Source organism: Heliangelus exortis, chromosome 29 (assembly GCF_036169615.1).
Source record: "Heliangelus exortis chromosome 29, bHelExo1.hap1, whole genome shotgun sequence".
In the NCBI taxonomy this organism is placed as follows: Eukaryota; Metazoa; Chordata; class Aves; order Apodiformes; family Trochilidae; genus Heliangelus; species Heliangelus exortis.
Window position 1 is genome coordinate 974301 of NC_092450.1, and position 18640 is coordinate 992940.

General features: G+C 64.7%; 1 protein-coding gene across 1 annotated transcript; it reads right to left on the bottom strand.

Annotated features, from left to right (window-relative positions):
* Positions 1-7986: 7986 nt before the first annotated feature.
* On the bottom strand, positions 7987-10385 carry FZD2 (frizzled class receptor 2). Its single transcript, XM_071728415.1, has one exon. It carries the CDS (start codon positions 9842-9844, stop codon positions 8168-8170), a length of 1677 nt encoding a protein of 558 aa, XP_071584516.1. The 5' UTR covers positions 9845-10385; the 3' UTR covers positions 7987-8167.
* Positions 10386-18640: the final 8255 nt, after the last annotated feature.

Here is an 18640-nt window from a genome sequence, read left to right on the forward strand (position 1 = left end):
CCCGCGGCATGACGGGAGCTGTAGTCCCGGGGCGGGGGAAGAGGAAGGCGGGGAGGGGGCGTGGTCGGTGGGAGGGGCTGCGAAAGGGGCGTGGTCACCGGATGGGGCGTGGCCTGGGAGCACGTGGCGCCTCGGGGGGTCCCTGCGGCCCCGGGGGAGAGGAAGGGGGGGGCAGGGAGTGGGGGGGCAGTGATGGGGCTGGGGGGGCACTGAGGGCAATGGGGGGCACTGAGGGGCTTGGGGGGTACGGAGGGGGCTGGGGGAGCAGTGATGGGGCTTGGGGGTCACTGAGGGCAATGGGGGGCACGGAGGGGCTTGGGGGAGCAGTGATGGGGCTGGGGGGGCACTGAGGGGTTTGGGGGGCACTGAGGGGGCTGGGGGAGCAGTGATGGGGCTGGGGGGGGGGGGGCACCCGGGCGGCCCTGGAGGAGCTGGGGGGCTCCCGGGGTGTCTGTTGAGGGCACCGGGAACTCCGTGTGGGCCCTGGGGGGCCCTGGGGGTGCTGAGGGAGGATCCCGACGGGGACTGGGGGGGAACCCGGGGTCCTGGGGGGGCCTTGGGGACGCTCGGGGATCCTGGGAGCACCGGGGGACCCTGTGGGGCTGGGGGGGGGAACTCCGCAGGAGCTGGGGGGCTCCTGAGGAGCCTGAAGGGGGCACCCAGCACCCAGGAGGGACTGGAAGGGGCACCCTGGAGACCTTGGAGGGTGCCGTGCAACCCGGGGGGTCTGGGGGAGGGGCACCAGGGCCCCCACAGTGATTGTGGGGAGCACCCAGGGTGGCGGGGGGGGAGAACACCCCGAAAGGCCCCGTGTCAGGGAGGGGGAGGAGGTGTCCCCAGACAGGGCAGGGACAGCCCCGATGTCCTTTGAGCCCCCACCCCCAGGGTGGCTTCGTGCACGGAGCCCGCGGGGGGGCTGAGCCCGGGGCTGGGCTGGGGACCCTGCCAGGGGTGGTGGCACATGTCCCCTGCCTGGCAATGTCCCCTGCCTGGCACAGCGGGGAGCAGGGGACTGTCCCGGAGCCGGGGCTGTGCTTCCCCCCAGGATCCCGATCCATCCCCCGGCTCCCTCCTTCCTCCTCCAGCCCTTTTCCTCCTCTCCCTCCAGCCGGGGGCATCCTGGGGGACACGCGTGGGCATGGCGTGGGCACAGTGTGTGCATGTCCGGGGGGTGCGTGGGCTGTGCATAGCATGTGCATCATGTGTGCATCATGTGTGCATCATGTGTGCATCATGTGTGCATCATGTGTGCATGTCCCATGTCTGGTGCATGGTGTGTGCACAGCATGTTCACTGTGTGTGTGCACAGCATGCTCATGGGCTGTGTGCCCACGGGCTGTGCCTCTGGGGGTCTCTGATACCCGCAGGAGGTGCCTGGGGGGCACCAGGGCCGTGTGTGTGCACACCAACACATGGGCACCCGTGTGCAGCACGTGGCCACACACGTGCACACCCCTGTCTGCACGTGTGTGTGTGTGTGTGTGCACGTTCCCTCCTTTCCCCAGGCCCCTGCTGTCCCCGTGGCACACGGTGTCACCACTGCCCCCTGCCCCAGGCACGCCAAGCACACGCGTGATCCCGCACACACGTGGCCATGTGCACACACGTGTGGCCGTCCCGTGTGCAGCCCGTGCTGCAGGTGCCCAGCCCCCAGGATCACCCCCACTGCACCCCATTTGCACACCCACTCACGAGCACACGGATGTGGCACACACGTCCCCTCCTTGCACACGCGTGTGCTGGCGTGTTCCCTTTCACACGCACTTGCTTTGTATTTCATTCTCCCCCTTGTCCACCTCTGCCCCCCCCCCGGCCTTTGCACTCCCCTTGCACACACACACAAGTGCCCCCTTGCACCACCACCCCCAGGGCACCCCCCAGCCCCTGGCACGCACACACACACACCAGTACCCCCCCGCACAACCCCGTGCACACACACACGCGCACACACCCTTCAGCCCCCCCATCCACACCCCTTGCACCTCCCTGCACTCCCCCCCTTGCACCCCCTTTGTGCATCCAGCCCCCCCTGCACCCCATCTTGTGCACCCCCCACCCCTCTGCACACACATTTCCCCCCTTGCACACTCCTCCGTGCACCTCCGTCCCCCCCCTTGTGCCCCCCTGAACCCCACCTTGTGCACCCACCGCCCTTGCACAACTCCCCCTTGCACACCCACCCCCCTTTCACACTCCTTCACTTGCTCCCCCCTTCCCCCCCCTCCCTTTGCACTCCCCCACCCCCTCCTTGCACTCCCCGCTGCCCCCACCCCTTTTGCACCCCCCATTTGCACCCTTCCTCCTCCACCTCCCCCCTCCACCCCCCCCCAGCCACTCCCCCGTCGCCCCCCGCCCCGGGCTGCCCCCCCGGCCCTGCCCGCCCCTAATCGGCTCCAGCTGCAAAAACATTCCCCGCATTCAGAGGCGACGCCGCCTCCGGAGCCGCCCCCCGGGCCCCCCCCCGCTCCGTCCCCCCCTGCCCGGATTCCTCCCCCCGCCCCCCGGGTCCCCCCGCCCGCAGCAGCTGCGCCGGAGCGGCCGTGGGGCAGCCCCAGGGCGGGGAGGGGGTGGGGGGAGCGATGGTTTCCATCCGGCCCCAGGTTCTCCAGGAGGGATGGCAGGGTGGGGATGGGGGCCCTGCACGCTCATCCCATCTCCATCCATCCCCCGGCCCCGGCAGGAATCCCGGGATGTTCTCCAGGAGGGAACCCAGGGTGGGGAGGTGACCGTGGTCACCCGTCCCGTGTCCATCCATCCCGTGTTCTCTGGATGGGCTGTTGGATGGAGGTGGAGAACTGTGTCCATCCCTCCATCCATCCATCCCTCCATCCATCCATCCCTCCATCCATCCCTCCATCCATCCATCATCCCTCCATCCATCCCTCCATCCATCCCTCCATCCATCCATCCATCCATCCATCCCTCCATCCATCCATCCATCCCTCCATCCATCCCTCCATCCATCCCTCCATCCATCCCTCCATCCATCCATCCATCCATCCATCCCTCCATCCATCCCTCCATCCATCCCTCCATCCATCCATCCATCCATCCATCCATCCCTCCATCCATCCATCCATCCCTCCATCCATCCCTCCATCCATCCCTCCATCCATCCCTCCATCCATCCATCCATCCATCCATCCCTCCATCCATCCCTCCATCCATCCCTCCATCCATCCATCCATCCATCCATCCATCCCTCCATCCATCCATCCATCCCTCCATCCATCCCTCCATCCATCCCTCCATCCATCCATCCATCCCTCCATCCATCCCTCCATCCATCCCTCCATCCATCCATCCATCCATCCATCCATCCCTCCATCCATCCCTCCATCCATCCCTCCATCCATCCATCCATCCATCCATCCATCCATCCCTCCATCCATCCATCCATCCCTCCATCCATCCCTCCATCCATCCCTCCATCCATCCCTCCATCCATCCATCCATCCATCCATCCATCCATCCCTCCATCCATCCCTCCATCCATCCATCCATCCATCCCTCCATCCATCCATCCATCCATCCATCCATCCATCCCTCCATCCATTCCATGTTCTCCAGGAGGAACACCAGGATGGAGAAGGTTCCACCCATGTCCATCCAGCCCAGGCTGGGGGTGGACAACCACTCACCCCTCCCCCGTGTTCTCCAGGAGGACACCAGGATGGGGTCCCATGCCCACCTATTCCACTTCCACCCTTCCCCAGCACCCAGGAAAAATGTTGGGATGTTCTCCAGGAGGGACACCAGGATGGATGGAGAGGTAACCCTGCTCATCCCAATCCATGCCCACCCATCCCTTGTTCCCGGTGTGTCCCCTGTTCCCCAGGAGGGACACTGGGAATGAGTCAGGGCACCACATCTCATCCCGAGTTCTTCAGGAGTCCCAGGTCCGGTCTCACCAGGGCCGGGGGGTTGGGTTGGAGCCAGGATCCTCCATCTGCCTCTGGGAAACCCAACGCTCGTTAGGGACACCCCTGATTCCCAGGGGGACACATCCTGCCCTCCAGCAGCTCCTGCTCCTTTAAGAGCAGTGAGGAGCCCAAAGGGCCACTCGTCCCCTCTGGCCACCAGCCAGGGCTCTGCTGGCCTCCTGCTCCAGCTCCTGCAGCCAGGGGGGACACGGGCTGGGAGCCCCCGGGGGGGGGACATCGGCTCTGGTCCCCCTGGCCACAGATTTGTCCTGGTGGAGGTCAAGGCCCGGGGCAGCTGGCTGGCAGCTGGGGACAAGCAGCGATGTCCCCACCGAGGCCCTGGGACCTGTCACCCTGCTAGGAGCTGACAGAAATGAGCAGTGGGGACATGTGACATGTCACCACGAGCTGTCCCTGCCACCTCCTTGCTTCCCGTCACCTCCCCAGTCCCCTGCCCCCTCCCCCCCCCCCCCCCGTGTCACTGCTGCCCCGAGGGAATCGTCACCTGGAGCTGAGCTGCCCTGGGGACAGGGGTGGGACAGGGCAACCTGAGGGCCTGGGGACAGGACTGCCCATGGGACAGGGTCCCCGGGGGACAGGACAGGCTGTGGGGACGGGGACAGCAGAGCTTGTGGCCAGGGAAGGGGAGCTGAGGGTGCAAGGGACAGGGGACAGGAGTGACCGTGGCCTGGGGGACAGGAAAGCAATGGGACAGCCTGGGGACATCCCGGGGGCAGTCCCCCTCCCAGTGAGACCAGTTCCACCCCTGCCCTGCACTGGTTTCCCCCTGGGTTGTCTGGGCCAGAGCCCAGTGCCACCACCCATGGCTGACCTGGCCACGGCTGCTCCTCCTGGGAACCCCCGGTCCGTGTCCCCCCCCCAGGGACATGACCCCAGGAGCCTCCCTGGGCACTGGTGTGATGAGCTGTGGGTGCTGTGGGGCCGGGCGGGGCTGGAGAGGCGGGGGGGGCACTTTAATTGAGTTCTGCTGGGTTGGGCAGCTGTGAAAACAGAGCGGGGCTCATTAGGGGACATCAAAGGACCCCTGGCAGGGGGGGACACGGCGGGACCGCCACCGGCGTTTGCTCCCTCCTCACTTGGTTTGAAAGAGGATGAGGAGCATGGGAGTCACCAGCCTGGGGGGGGCAGGGCTCAGCGTGAGGATTTCCCTGTCCCATGTCCCCTGTCCCTGGAGTTTGCTGGACCTGGGGGTCCCATTCCTTGGGTGACCCAGAGCAGGGGTGACCTGTCCCCAGGGTTACCTGGTCATGGGGTGACCCATGCCTGGGGTTACTTGGACGTGGGGGTGACCTGTCCCCAACGTGACCCATCCCCAGGGCAACCTAGACCCATCCCCAAGGTCAGCTGGACTTGGGGTGACCCATCCTCAGGGAGATCCATTCTTGGGGTGACCTGTCCCTGGGGGTGACCCATCCCTGGGGGTGACAGACCATGGGACAGAGGGGACACACTGCCCATTGCATGCAGACACCCTCCAGCTCCCTCCCTTTGACTCTGACAGCCAAAAACCTCCAAAACCCTCCAAACCCCCCCCCAAAAAAAAAAACCCCGGAGAGGCCCTGGGCTGACCCAGCTCCTCCAGACCCCAACGGGCACGGCAGGAGCTGGAGGGGCCGGGGAGGGGGGGACCGGGGGACCCCCACAAGGTCCCAGAAGCACCCACGGTGTAAGGGGGGGGGGGGGGGCTCAGCACCCCCCGAGCCCGGGCAGCGGCTCTGATCCCAGCTCCGGTTTCCAAAGCCGGGACGCTGAAAAAAAACCCCTCTCATCTCCCAAGTCCCGCATTCCTGGGTGGAGAAGTTTACATTCCCCCGGCCAGCCGCGCGTCGCCGCCGGAAAACAAAGCGGCCTTGGGGGGGTTTGGGATTTTGAGGAGTGGGAACCCCCCCCTCCTCCCTGGAGAGCAAAGACTCGGGCAGCTCCTCCCCCCCCGGGCAAAGTCCCCCTGGATCCAGCCCTGGGGGTCCCGGTGGAAAGGGTACCCCCGCCCCCCCCCCCCCAAAGGTGATGGCACCCAGGGGGTGGGGGTTGAGGGACACAGGGGGGGTCCCCCCTCGTCCCCTTGGCTGGGGGTCACCATGTCACCGCCCCGGGAGGGAGGAGAAAGCTTCGGCAGCGATCAAATCAATCAAATCAATCAAATCCATCCCAATTTAATTCCCGTGTGGAGACATCCAAGGCGAGGGGGTGGGGGAGTGGGAGGGGGCCCGGCCAGCCCAGCTTGTTCCTCCAACTGCTTCTCCAAACCACGGAAAGGGGAGGGGGAAAACCTCCCAAAACCCTGGATACGTTTTCCCCCCCTCTTCTCTCCCCCTTTCCAAGTCATCGCTGGAAAATTAAACCGGATCCAAAGAGTTTTTCCTTTCCAAAATGTGCTGGAGAGGCGCTGCCTTAACCCTTTCACCTCCCGCTTTTCCCTTCGCTGGAGAACCGGGATTTTTTAAGGAGGTTTTGGGACCGCCGCAGGGTTTTGCTGGGGAAAGGGGAATGGCTCAATCCCCCCCCCCCTCAACCCCTCTTTGTGCTCAGAGGAGCTAAAAAATCCCCCCAAAAGATGGAGCTGAGATACTTCGGGGCTTCCTGGGGCTGGATTTGGGGTCAGCACCCCCCCGGCCAGGTTTCTCTGCATTTTGGGCAGATTTTTGTTTTAGTCATTCCAATGAAATTCAGCTGATCCAAGCCAGCTCCTCCTGCCCACCCCCACCCTCCTCCTGCCCAAATCCCGACAAACCAAACCTCAGCCCGGACCCGCTGCTCTCCAGAGATTTGGGATCAGGGAGAGAGGGGGAGCCTCCACTCACAGCCAAAAAAAAACCCCAAATCCTATAGAAAACATCAGTTACTTCCTCCAGGGGGTGCACACGAGAGTCCCCCCTCCCTCCCCAAATGGAAAAATCCTATTTTTGCTGGTTAAATAGATATTATTTTGCCCCTTGCAAAGCGCTTTGTTCCAGCTGGAGGGAGACGCGGGCTCGTCCCCACGGGAGGAATGGAAGTGAGGGGGGGCCCGGCAGCACCTATGGGACACCCCCGTCCCCTAATTGAATTCTTGGTTTATTTGGGGGGAGAAAAAAAATAATAAAAGCCCTCAGGGATAAGTGGGCGTTTTGTTTTACTGGTTTGCGTTTGCAAAGCGCTGTTTAAAAAATAATTTGGGAGGAAAAATCTGTGGCCAAGCCAGAGGGGGAAGGAGGGAGAGGCAGAACCCCCAGCGCCGAGTGGACCATGGGGGGGACCCACAGACACACAGCCCCCCGGCAGCTTTTGGGAGCGAGCGACGGGGAGCTGGTAAAAAAAAATCAACTTTCTGGGGGAGTTTCCAAAAAGACAGGGAGAAAAATGGGACTTTTCTTGGGTTTGTTTTTTTTTTTTCCCCTCCCTTTTTTCCAGGGGCCGGCGGAGCAGCCGCTGCCCGGGGAGAGCGGGCAGGGAGCGGGGTCGGTCCCGGGGCCCCTCGGGCAAGCAGGCGGCGGGGAGGGGGAACCCGAGCGGGGGAGGGCGGGCGAGAACCGGCTCCAGCCGCGGCGGGGTTTGCCCTTTTTCTCCTCTTTTTCCTCTTCTTTTTTTTTTTTTTTTTTTTTTTTTTTTTTTTTTCTTTCTTTCTTTCTTTTTTTTTTTTTTTCCCTCTTCTTTTTGTTTGTGTTTTCTTTCTTCTTTTCCCCCTCCTTTTTTCCTCTCCTCCCCCACACCACTTTTTTTTTTTTTCCTCGTCCTTCTCCCTCCCTTTTCTCTCCCTTTTTCTCCCTTTCCCCCCTTCCTTTTTTTCCTCTATTTCTGCTTTTTTCCCTCCTTTTTCTGCTTTTTTCCCCCTCTCCTTTTTCTTCCTGCTTGTTTGTCCCGTTTCTCCTTTTTATTTTTTTCCTTTCCTCCTCCCCCTCCTCCTTTTCCTCTTTGCCCCCTCTCGTTTTTCTTTTTTTCCTGCTATTTTCTCCTTCTTTTCCTCTCCGTTTTTCCTTCTCCTTTCTCTCTTTTTTTTTTTAATCTCTCCCTTTTCTCCTCCCCCCCTCTTCTTCCATGCTTTAAATAGGAATATATAATTAAATTTACAAATGCTATTTACAGGTTTAATTACAAAAAAAAAAAAAAAATCAAAGAGAAAAAAGAGAGACACCCCTTAGACGTTAATAAATCTAAAAATAAAAAATATATAATAAACCAACCCCCCCCCAAAAAAATAACCAAGCTGAAGGGCGACGGCGGGCAGGCTGGGGGGGTGGGGAGGGTCACACCGTGGTCTCGCCCTGCTTGCTGTTGGTGAGTCGCGTGTAGAACTTCCTCCAGGAGTGGAGGGTTTTCCCCGACCATATCCAAAATCCGGAGGTGATGCCCACGATGAGAGTCATGAGATACTTGATCATGTAGACGGTGAAGTCGGGGGTCATGCGGGGGGTGAAGTGGAGGGGGCAGGGGATGGCCAAGCTCTTGCAGTTCTGGCTGATCCAGCTGCGCTCCCAGTGCTCGCGGAACGCCTGCTCGTAGAAGTAGCAGGCGATGACGATGGTGGCCGGGACGGTGTAGAGGACGCTGAAGACCCCGATCCGAACCATCAACCTCTCCAGCTTCTCCGTTTTGGTCCCGCCGTGTTTCATGATGGTGCGGATGCGGAAGAGGGAGACGAAGCCGGCCAGGAGGAAGGAGGTCCCGATGAAGAGGTAGACAAAGAGCGGGGCCAACACGAAGCCCCGGAGAGGGTCGATGTTGTTGAGGCCCACGAAGCAGACGCCGCTCAGCAGGTCCCCGTCGATCTGCCCCATGGCCAGGATGGTGATGGTCTTGACGGCCGGCACGGCCCAGGCAGCCAAGTGGAAGTACTGGGAGTTGGCCTCGATGGCTTCGTGGCCCCACTTCATCCCGGCAGCCAGGAACCAGGTGAGGGAGAGGATGACCCACCAGATCGAGCTGGCCATGCTGAAGAAGTACAGCATCATGAAGAGGATGGTGCACCCCTCCTTCTTGGTGCCCTGCACCACGGTGCGGTACCCGTCCTCCTGGAAACGCTCGTTGCAGACCACCCGCTCCTCCAGCACGAAGCCGGCGATGTAGGCCACGGACACCATGGTGTAGCACCCCGAGAGGAAGATGATGGGGCGCTCGGGGTAGCGGAAACGCTGCATGTCCACCAGGTAGGTGGTGACGGTGAAGAAGGTGGAGGCGCAGCACAGGACGGACCAGATGAGGATCCAAATCCGGGCGAAACGGATCTCATCCTCATTGAAGAACATGTGGCCGTCGGGACGGGTGGGCTCGCAGGGCGCCGCGCAGTCCTTCTCCCCCAGGAACTTGTAGTTGAGGTAGCTGGGCACCTTCAGCGCCCGCGGGCAGTGGAAGGGGTGGTCGAGGGTGGCGTAGCGAGGGGCACCCGGCGTGCCCTGCCCGGCCAGCGGCGTGGCACTGGTGAGCAGGGCGGGCGAGCCCCCGTCTTCCGAGTGGTTCTGCCCCACGCAGATCTGCTCGGCGCCGTGCCGGGGAAAGTTCTCGCAACGTAACCGCTCGGGCCACTGGAAGCCGAATTTGTTCATGAGGGCCTCGCAGCCCTGGCGTGCCCGCTCGCAGATGGAGCGGCAGGGCGGGATGGCCTGCTCCAGCACCGTGCACACCGGGGCGTACATGGAGCAGAGGAAGAACTTGAGCTCCAGCGAGCACTGGACCTTGACCAGGGGGTAGAACTGGTGGACCTCCAAGCCCGCGTCCTCCTGGTTGGTGTGACCCAGCAGGTTGGGCATGATGGTCTGGTTGTAGGCGATGTCTGTGCAGAGGGGGATGGAGATGGGTTGGCAGAAGCCGTGGTCGGGGATGGAGATGCCCTTCTCGCCGTGCAGCTGGCCCCGGCATGGCGCCGGCACGCTCAGCCCCACCACCAGCAGCCAGGCCAGGGCGGGCAGCACGCTGGGGGGGCCCATGGTGCCCCGGTGCCCGGCCGGCCAGCCGCTCCTCCTGGCCGGATCCGCCGTGCCCGGTGCTGCCTGGATGGCTCTCGGTGCTCGGATCTGCCGTCCCCGGCGTCGCCCGGAAGGCTCCCGACGAGTGGACGGGCTCGGCTCCCGCCTGGACGGCTCCCGGCGGCCGGACCGTGCGTGCCCGGTGCTGCCCGGACGGCTCCCGGTGCTTGGATCTGCCGTGCCCGGTGCTGCCCGGTTGGCTCTCGGCGATCAATGTGCCGTGCCCGGTGTTCGCCTAGACGGCTCCCGCTGTCCCGGTTTCCCGCGGGTCGGGTCCTGGTGCCGGGACGTGGCGCTCCCGCTGTCCGGACCAGACGCTCCCGGTACCGGGACGTGGCTCACTCGCTGCTCCCGCAGCCCCGACCCGCGGTCCCGGAGCACCGAGCGGGCGGTGGCGGGTCCCGGGGGAGGGGGTTGGACGGGAGGGGGGGGTCCCGGGGTGCCGGGGAGGGCAGCGGCCGCACCGGACGCTCCCGCAGCCTTTGTGCGGGGCAGCGCCGCGTCCCCGCCGGGGGGAGCGGCCCCCCCGCGCCCCGCCCCCCCGGCCCCTCCCCGGCCCCGCTCCGCCAATCACATTCAAACGGGGCGGTCGCCCCGCCCCCCCGCTCCCCCCCCCGGGGGTCACCGGACCCCCCCGCCCAAAACTTTTTCCGCGCCGTGAAAACTCCCCCAGCGGCGTGGGGTCGGGACGGGGCCACGGGGAAAAGTGCCCCCCCGGTGTCCCCCGCACCCTCTGGTGTCCCCTGTGTCGTCCCCCCCCCCGTGTCCCCCGCACCCTCTGGTGTCCCCTGTGCCCCTCGTGTTCCCCGCCCCCCCCATGTTTCCCGCACCTTTGATTTCCCCCAGCGCCTCCCCCGCACCCTCTGATGTCCCCTCCGTGCCCCCGCCACGTCCCCTACGCCACCCTATCTCCTGAAGCCCCTTTGTCCCGTGTCCACCCTGTGTCCCTTGCACCCCCTAATGTCCCCTCAGCCCCTCTGTCCCCTCATGTCCCTGCAGCCAAAGGGTTGCTCCCCTCATCTCCCCCCATCCTAGGAGCCACATCCCCCCCACCATGCTGCAGTGGGTCCCCCAATGTCCCCTTCAGAGTGCACTGGGCAGGATGAGGCCCCCGGCACCCACGGGCATCCCAAGCCACCCTCCTCCCCTGACGTGTTCCCAATGTCCCCAAACCAACTGAGGGGAGCAGGGGACATCCCACACCCTGCCCCTCCCCGTCATCTCACACCTCCCACCCCAGCTGAGGGGAAGGGCACCACTGTCCCCAAAACAGGACAGCAGGAGGGAGCTGGGGGGCTGGGACACACCAGGGGGAGTCAGGACATCCTGGGGGGAGACTGGGACACATCGGGGGGGGGACAGGGACATGCCAGGGGAATCTGGGACATGCCAAGGGGATCTGGGACACACTGAGAGGGAACTAAGACACACTGGGGGGACTGGAACATGCTGGGGGTGACTGGGACATGCTGGGGGGGAGGGGAGAGTGGGACACACTAGGGGATCCAGGACTCTGGGACACATCAAGTGGGTACAAGGACACACTGGGGGGGACCAGAACATGCTGGGAGTGGTGTGGGGAATGGGATACACTGGGGGATCCGGGACACTGGGGTGTACTAGGACACCCAAGGGAGGGTACCGGGACACACTGGAGGGATCTGGAACTGGGGAATCTGGGACACACTGGGAGGGGACTGGGACACACCAGAAACCTTCATCAGGGACGGAAACTGTGGGTAATCAGCCCAAATTTTGGCAGGGGGATAGGGGAGGGACTGCTTTTCACAAAGCAGCATCCCAAGGAAGGGGCAGCCAGGGGCAGGAGGGGTCCCGGCGGGCAGCCCACAACCCCCGTCCTGCTCCTTCATGGGGGGGTTGTGCCGGCTGCTCCTTCCCCTCCGCCGTTCTCCCTCCTCCTCCTCCTCCTCCTCCTCCTCCCTCCTCCCTCTCTCCCTTTCCTGTAACTCAAGCTTTTGTTGTGAGCAGGAGCAGGCCGGGCCGCCGTGAAAAGAGGGGCCCCAACCGCCTTTCAGAGCGTAATTGAAACCATTGCGGCTCCCGGCCGAGGGGGAAGGGCCGGGGGGGCTCCAGAAATCAAAGCTGGGGGGACACAGACACACACACACGACACACGATGTCCCCCTCGCCTCTTCCCTTGCTGGCCCTGACGTCTGCGTTGTCACCGCGGTGGCTGGCGGGGTGCGGGGGGCTCTGTGCTGGCCACGGGGTCCCTGTGGGCAGGGATGGGGCCGGGGGGGTGGTCCCGGGGAGCAGGATGGGTGCCCGTGGCCAGCTGCCTGCTTGTCCCCTGGCTGGGGCACCTGTGGTGCTGGTGCTGGGGACAGCACCGAGCTCAGGGGGACCCCTGGCCCTGGTGGGGGGCTGGGTGTGGGGCTGGGGGCCAGGCTGGATCCCGGCTCCTGCCCTGTTCCCCTCGGTGTGAGGGGGGTGACTCCTCTGGCTGGGGCACCCGTCAGCCCTACGGGTGTGGGGTCTGGCTTGTGTCACCCCCTTGTCGTCCCCAGCCGTGGTGGCCTTTGCCCTGGCCCTGCCAGGGATGGGGACAGGGGGGGTGTGGGGGTGTCTGTGCAGCCACATGGAGCTTGGCTTGCCTAAAAGCTTTGGATCTTGGCTGTTTCCCAGGGGCCTCCTGGGTGCTGTGGGGTGCTGGTGGCTCAACCTGGATCTCTGGACACCAGGGACACACGGGGACACGGCCCCACCAGCAGTGGGTGCTGAGCCTTCCTGGGGAAGGGGAAACCTGGAGCACCCAGCCTGGGAGGGACCCCCGGGTGGACTGGAAGAGTCAGAGGACACTGCAGGGAGGCAGCTGGGGGGGTCCTGCTTGCTCAGGGGTGTCCCTTGGAGGGGACATGCAGGGTGTCTGGGGAATCCCTTTGGTCCCCTTCATCCACCAGGATCCCAGCCTGGGTCCCGGGGGTGTGCTGAGTGGGAGAGGGTCCTACCCCCTCCCCAGAAGCTTCTCTGCTGTGAACTGAGGTTGGGGTCTCAGACAGGGGTGAAGACAGGGACCCACCTTGGCACTCAGTGGGAGAGGGTGGGTGCTGCCAGTAGGGCAGGCTGGGTGTACCTGGGTGTATGGGGCAGGGGCACCTTCCCCCAGGGATCCCCCTCACAGCCTCCAGGAGTTGCTCAGGGATGGGGGGGACCCAGGAGTCTCCATCTCCCCCAGCTCTGTTCTCACTTCATCCCAGTACAGCACTGGGTGATGCTGGTGGGCAGTTGGTGCTGCCAGCCCCCCCGGGTGCCACCACCACCAGCGGGGCCAGCCCTGCTGTCCCTGTTGGAGCAGGGTACAGTCCCCCTGCAGCCCCTCTCCTGGGACTCTTCCAGCACTGCAGGGTGCCAGGATGCTTGTGGGGTCCTCCCTGCACCCAGGAGGGGCAGGAATGGGGCTCCCAGCCATGGACCTCCAGCAGCACCCTGAGGGGTGCCCAGCACCCCCAGCCCAGCCCCAGGCAGCTCTGCCCCGTCTCAGAGACTCCTCCCTGGGACAGGAGCCCCGTGGCCACCCGAGGGTGCCCTGTGGCTGGCCCTGGCCCCACACACTGTCCCACTCTCAGGAAGGTGGGGCCAGCGCTGCTCCGGAGGGGAGTATTTGTTTGGGGGGGTCTCTCACATCAGCTCCCACCACCCCCATCCCTTGGGCATGGGAAAGGAGAAGGGAGAAGCAGAAGTCGAGGGGCAGAGCAGCTGCGTTGGGTGATGCCAGGCAGGATGGGGACCCCCAGGGTTCCCCCAGGAGCTCAGAGGAAGGGAAGGGCCCCCCTGGCCCCTGCCCTCGCCTTTGTTTCACACTTAAGAGCCTCTAATTAAAACCAGCCACAAAAGCCCTGGCTGGCGGCAGGCTCAAGGTGCCAGCAGAGGACGGGGCTCTGTCACCACGGGAACAGCCATGGATGCGGGGCCCCTGGCACGGGCACCGTGGGGCCCTCCCGCACCCCTCTGCCTGAGTGGGCACACGTGTGCATACTCACACTCACACGTGCACGTGCACACACACACACACTCACGCGTGCACACACACATGTGTGCACACGCACACACTCACGCATGCACACACACACACGTGCATGCACACACACAAACGTGCACACACACACGTGCACACACACGTGTGCACATCAGGCGCAGAGCTGGGCAGGAGGGGTGAGCTGGGGGATGTGGGAGTGGGGTCAGGGTGCAGGGAGGTGGCAGCGGTGTGTGTGTGTGTGTGTGTGTGTGTGTACACACTAGTGCCCAGTTTTGCTGCACACGTGCTGTTCTGGGGGTTAGGGAGGGCAGGAGCTCGTGCCTGCTCTTCTCAGCCCTGGTTTTTACTGGTCTGAACTGGTCTGCAATGGCTCTGAGGAGTCTGTGTGCAGCACCGGCCAGGTGGGCTGGGGGGTGAGCAGAGCCCTGGGCACCCATGGGATGAGCAGAGCCTTGGGGTGCCCGTGGGGTGATCCGTGGGGTGAGTTGAGTTCTGAGGTATCCGTGGGGTGGGCTGTGGGGTCCCCAGCACCAGGGCCACCCCTTGCTGGCACCGGGCACACCCAGGGTGTCGGCCCAGCCCGAGCACTGCTGGGTCCCTGTGACGGGCCCAGGAGGTGCTGGGTGACCCCGGGAGGGGGGGGTCACAACCGGGGTCCAACTCCCACCGCCCGCCCCAGCCCCTGGGGGTGCCGAACCCCCAGCACCCCACTGTCTCCCAAGCCTCCCCCGGTGCCGGTGGGCACACGTCCCCCCTGCGGCCGGGGGGGTGGGCGGGGGGCTGCCGGCTTAAGCCCACCTTGACCTTGCTGGCAGGGGAGGGATCCCCTCGGCTTGTCCGACACATCCCCTGCCAGCGCCCGGCATTGAGAGCGCGGCGAGCTCGCGTGGAGGAGCCGGGATGAAAAGGCAGCTTAGGCATCTCCTGCTGGGAGAGATGGATTAGGGGCTGCGGGGAGGGCCCGGGGACAGCGAGAGGCCCCGCGCCGGGACAGCCCGCGGGACGGTGGCCACCGGGCAACGGCGGGCACGGGAGGGCGAGCTGCCACCGGGCACCCGCCTGCGGGGACAAAGGGACAGCCGGGCCCGGCGGGGTGGGAGGCTGGGGGGGTCCCCAAAATGGGGTGTGGGAGGAGGGGGACAGGCGGGAAGGGGCCCCCGAGGCACCCTCAGCCCGGTCCCCAGCTGTCGCTGTCAGGACGGGGTATTTTTAGAGGAGGTTGAGCGGTGACAATTTTTGCCAGGGGGAGGTGGGGGGGAGGCTCTGCGGCCCCCTCACCCCCCGGGACTTTCCCTTTTTGCCCTGATTTGGGGTGGGAAATGTCCCTCTTGTCCCCAAGTAGGGAAGTCCCTGGCCCTGGCAGTGTGTCCCCGTGGGGTGTGGGGGGGTCTGTCCCCCCTGTCCCCACGCTGGGTTGGGGTCAGTGTTCCCAAGGTGGTGACACGGTGACCCGTGTGGGTGGCCCAGACCCCCGGGTACCCCCAAGACTGTCCCCCATGCATGGGGTGGGGGCCAGTGGCAGCAGTGGCCCCTGTGGGGGGGTGGCAGGAGGGACAGGGTGTCCCTGTGGCTGTCCCCCCTGTCCCAGAACAGCTGTGTCTTGGCCGATGGAGGGGGGGACCCTGACAGCACCGGGCATGTGACAGGAGGTGACAGAGCTGGCTGCTATTTATACCCGGCCCTTGTCAGGGCTGGCTGTGGGGACACAGGACCAGGGTGGCCCTCAGGTCCCCTGGGTGCCTGCCTGTCCCCCAGCACCACACAACTCCCCCTCAGAGGGGCAGCAGCAGGACCATGAAGGCCATCCCTGTCCCCACGGTGTCACACAGCCACTCCCCAGCCCACTAGGGACACTGAACCACCCCTGTGCCCAAAGAGGGCAAAGAGCTGTGCTCCATGGGGACATCAAGCTGTCCCCATGCCCAAAGGGGACACCGAGCCCCCCCTGTGCCTGAAGCAGGTAGAGAGCTGTGCCCTATGAGGACATGGAGCTGTCCCCACGCCCGATGGGGACACTGAGGTGTCCCTGTGCCCAGCAGGGGCATGGACTGACCCCTGTGCCCAAGGGTGGCACTGACCTGTCCCTGACAACAAGGACACTGAGCTGTCACCATGCCCATCCCCTCCAGGACAGGGGGTGCCTGGGGGACACGTTTGTCCCCCAGCAGCCACAGGTCCCTGTTGGGTGGCAGGGGAGGGGTGGGGGGGCTGTTTGCAGCCAGCGGGGGGGCTGCAGCCCGTGCACAAAGTTACTTTACCTGAGAAGAGGGACCCTGGTGTCCCCAGTGTCCCCAGCCCACAGAGGGGCCTCCTGCCCCCCCAGTCACCCTGCTCACACACGTGTGCCCTCGGATGTCCCCTGGCTTGGGGACACCGTGCCCCCTCCCAGGGCTGCCCCTCCAGGTGGGCTCAGGTCCTGCCCCAGTTCCCTGCTGGCTCCACGGGAAACTGAGGCAGGGGAGGGGGCTCCAGCTGCACCGAGGGGTGCACCCGATCCTGGGTCAGCACCCCTGGGGTACCAGATCCCCCTCAGCACAGGCAGGAAGGGGTGGGTGCCCCCCACCCACTGGTGACAATGAGCAGTGGCTTTGTGCACCCAATGTAGGGGTGGGGGAAGAGGAGGAAGGGGCACAACCCCCAGGACACCTGGGTCCTGCCGGGGGGCTGACACCCTCCTGGGGGTGCCAGGAGTCCCTGCCCCAGGGCTCATCTCACCCAGCTCCAGAGGGTGGGTGGGGGTCCCATGGTGTGGGTGGGGGTCTCAGGGAGGGAGTTCACAGCAGGGGGGGTGTCTCACTGTGTGGGGGGGTGGCCCATGATGTGGGTGGGTCCCACAGTGTAGGTGGGGGTCTCACAGTACAGATGGGGGTCCCATGGTGTGCGTGGGGGAGCCCACAGCAGGTGGAGGTCCCACCACATGGGTGGGGGTCTCACTGTATGGGTGAGGGGACTGTGGTGTGGGTTGATATCTCACGGTGTGATTAGGGGGTCCCACAGTGTGCCCCTAATCACACCGTGGGTTGGGGTCTCAGGGTGTAGGTGGGTGGTCCCACCGCGCGTGAGGGTCCGACAGTGTAGGAGGGGGAGCCACGGTGTGGGTGGGGGTCCCACCGCCCACCTGGGTGGAGCAGGAGCTCCCTCTCGTGGGCACAGCCCCGCAGCCCAGCAGGCCCAGGGTGTCCCCACGGCCCCCGTGGGCACTGCAGAACACGCGTGTCCCTGCTCCCTGCAGCGGGGCCGAGCTCCCCGGGCGGGGGTCCCGGCTCCACCCTGCCCATCTGGACCCATCCTGGCACTTCAGGAGGACAAGGGGGGGACAGTCCCCTCCAAAAACACAACAGGAGTCCCTGGAGGGAGAGAGGCTGCTCCCTGTGCTGCCTCACTGCCCCCTGGCCCCCAGGTGTTTGGGGGGAGCAGAGTAAAGCACAGCTGGGCACGGCACCATCAGGACTTTCTTCGGGCAAGGAGGAGAAAATTCCATCACGTTCCTGCCCAGCAGGAGCTCTCACAGCTGCCCTGAGGTCTTGGCTGTAACCACGAGGTCCTGAGCACACAGGGCTGTCGGTCGGGTCCCCAGAGAGAAGAGCCCAGATGCGGGTATTCCTCGGGAGGGGATTTTGGCAGGTGAGGCAGCGGGATGAGAGCAGCATCCCTCGCGTCAAGGCAGAGGCATGAGGGAGCTCCGAGGAGTTCTGGCAGCTCAGCCCAGCCGGGCACACTGCAGCGCTCACCTCCCCGGCAGGCACAGAGGCACGGTCTGCTGAACGCGTTCCAGACAGGCCCGGGTCTCAAATCCTCTCTGCTCACGGGGCGAGCGGCAGAGGGCAGCATGCAAGCGGGAGCCCGTCAGCGAGGCTGAGAGAGAAAAAAAAAAAAAAAAAAAAAAAAAAAAAAAAAAAAAAAAAAAAAAAAAGAATGAATGGAGAGACAGATGGAATCCGGTTTCCCTGCTGTCAGGGATGGCGGAGCCGGCGACACACGCCACCATGCTCAGCGACAGCTGGTAACAGCTGTGGCAGCGGATGGAAAAGCAGGGACCCGTCTGCCAGGACCCTGCGCTCAGAGCCCTGCGGGCTGCTGCAAGATGGAGACCCCAGGGATGGCCCAGAGCTCCTCTGCCTCCACGTACAGACCTGGCGGCACTGGCACAAGCCAGGCACCCGCTTCCCTGCTCAGGGGCGGAAAAAAGCCCCTGTGGCCTGGCTGAAGGCCTGGGGCAGAGGTTTGGCTATAGGGATAGCTCTGCCTGGCCCTGGGCACCGTGCTTCACCTCGGGGTTGGCTCCAAGCACCGTGATCTGGCTCAAGCTTTGTACTGGGCACCACAGCCTACCTCAGGCATGGCCCCAGGCACCATCACCCGCCTCAGGGCTGCTCCCAGGCACCATCACCCGCCTCAGGGCTGCTCCCAGGCACCATCATCAGCCCCGAGATAGCACAGACCGACCCTCGTCTCCCCCTCGTCCCTCGTCTCCCCCTCGTCCCCTCCTGCCCGAGCGCCTCTGAGGGGACTCTGCGCACGCGCCCCCCTCAGCAGCGTGCGTGACGCGAGGCACACGCCAGGGGGCGGTGGCGATCCCGTGCTCCTATTGGCTCGCGCCGCCATCACTCAAGAGGCGGCCGCAGCCCCATTGGCTGGGGACGGGAGGGCGGGAAGGCTGAAGTGGGGCTCGCGCTCTCCCCCGGGTCGGGTCCTCGCCGTCTGACGCCTCCGCGCATGCGCACCGCGAGCCGGGGAGAGGGGGGGGCGGTTCCCGGTGC